The 202-nt window shown below is 58.4% G+C and overlaps 1 protein-coding gene across 1 annotated transcript in view; it reads right to left on the bottom strand.

The window, feature by feature from the left end:
* The window catches only part of LOC121341375 (C-type lectin domain family 4 member E-like), a gene marked incomplete at its 5' end in the record, with an annotated part of 8,912 nt that extends 8,778 nt beyond the window's left edge, over window positions 1-134 (bottom strand). Inside the window, one exon of the mRNA XM_041414824.1 lies at window positions 72-134. Within this exon, the coding sequence (XP_041270758.1) occupies window positions 72-134 (63 nt within the window). The remainder of the gene's footprint in view (window positions 1-71) is intronic.
* Window positions 135-202: the final 68 nt, after the last annotated feature.

The raw sequence follows: 202 nt of genomic DNA, 5'->3' as shown, positions 1-202 counted from the left end.
TTCCCCCAGTCCGATCCCCCCCCACCGCTTCCCAAATGCAGAAAATCCCCCCGGGGAATTTCGGGACTCACCCGAATCCCAAATTCCCGAAAAATTCGACTTGAGGAGCTCCAGCTCGGCCCGCAGCTCCTGGTCTGGGGAATGGGGGGAACTCAAAATTCCGGGATTCGGCCCGAATTCCCAAATTCCCGTGGAATTCGGC

The sequence above is a fragment of the Onychostruthus taczanowskii genome, unplaced genomic scaffold, assembly GCF_017590055.1.
Source record: "Onychostruthus taczanowskii isolate IOZ18803 unplaced genomic scaffold, ASM1759005v1 scaffold479, whole genome shotgun sequence".
NCBI lineage: Eukaryota > Metazoa > Chordata > Aves > Passeriformes > Passeridae > Onychostruthus > Onychostruthus taczanowskii.
The sequence above is the reverse complement of the archived record's forward strand: the minus strand, read 5'-3'. Positions and strand labels throughout refer to the sequence as shown.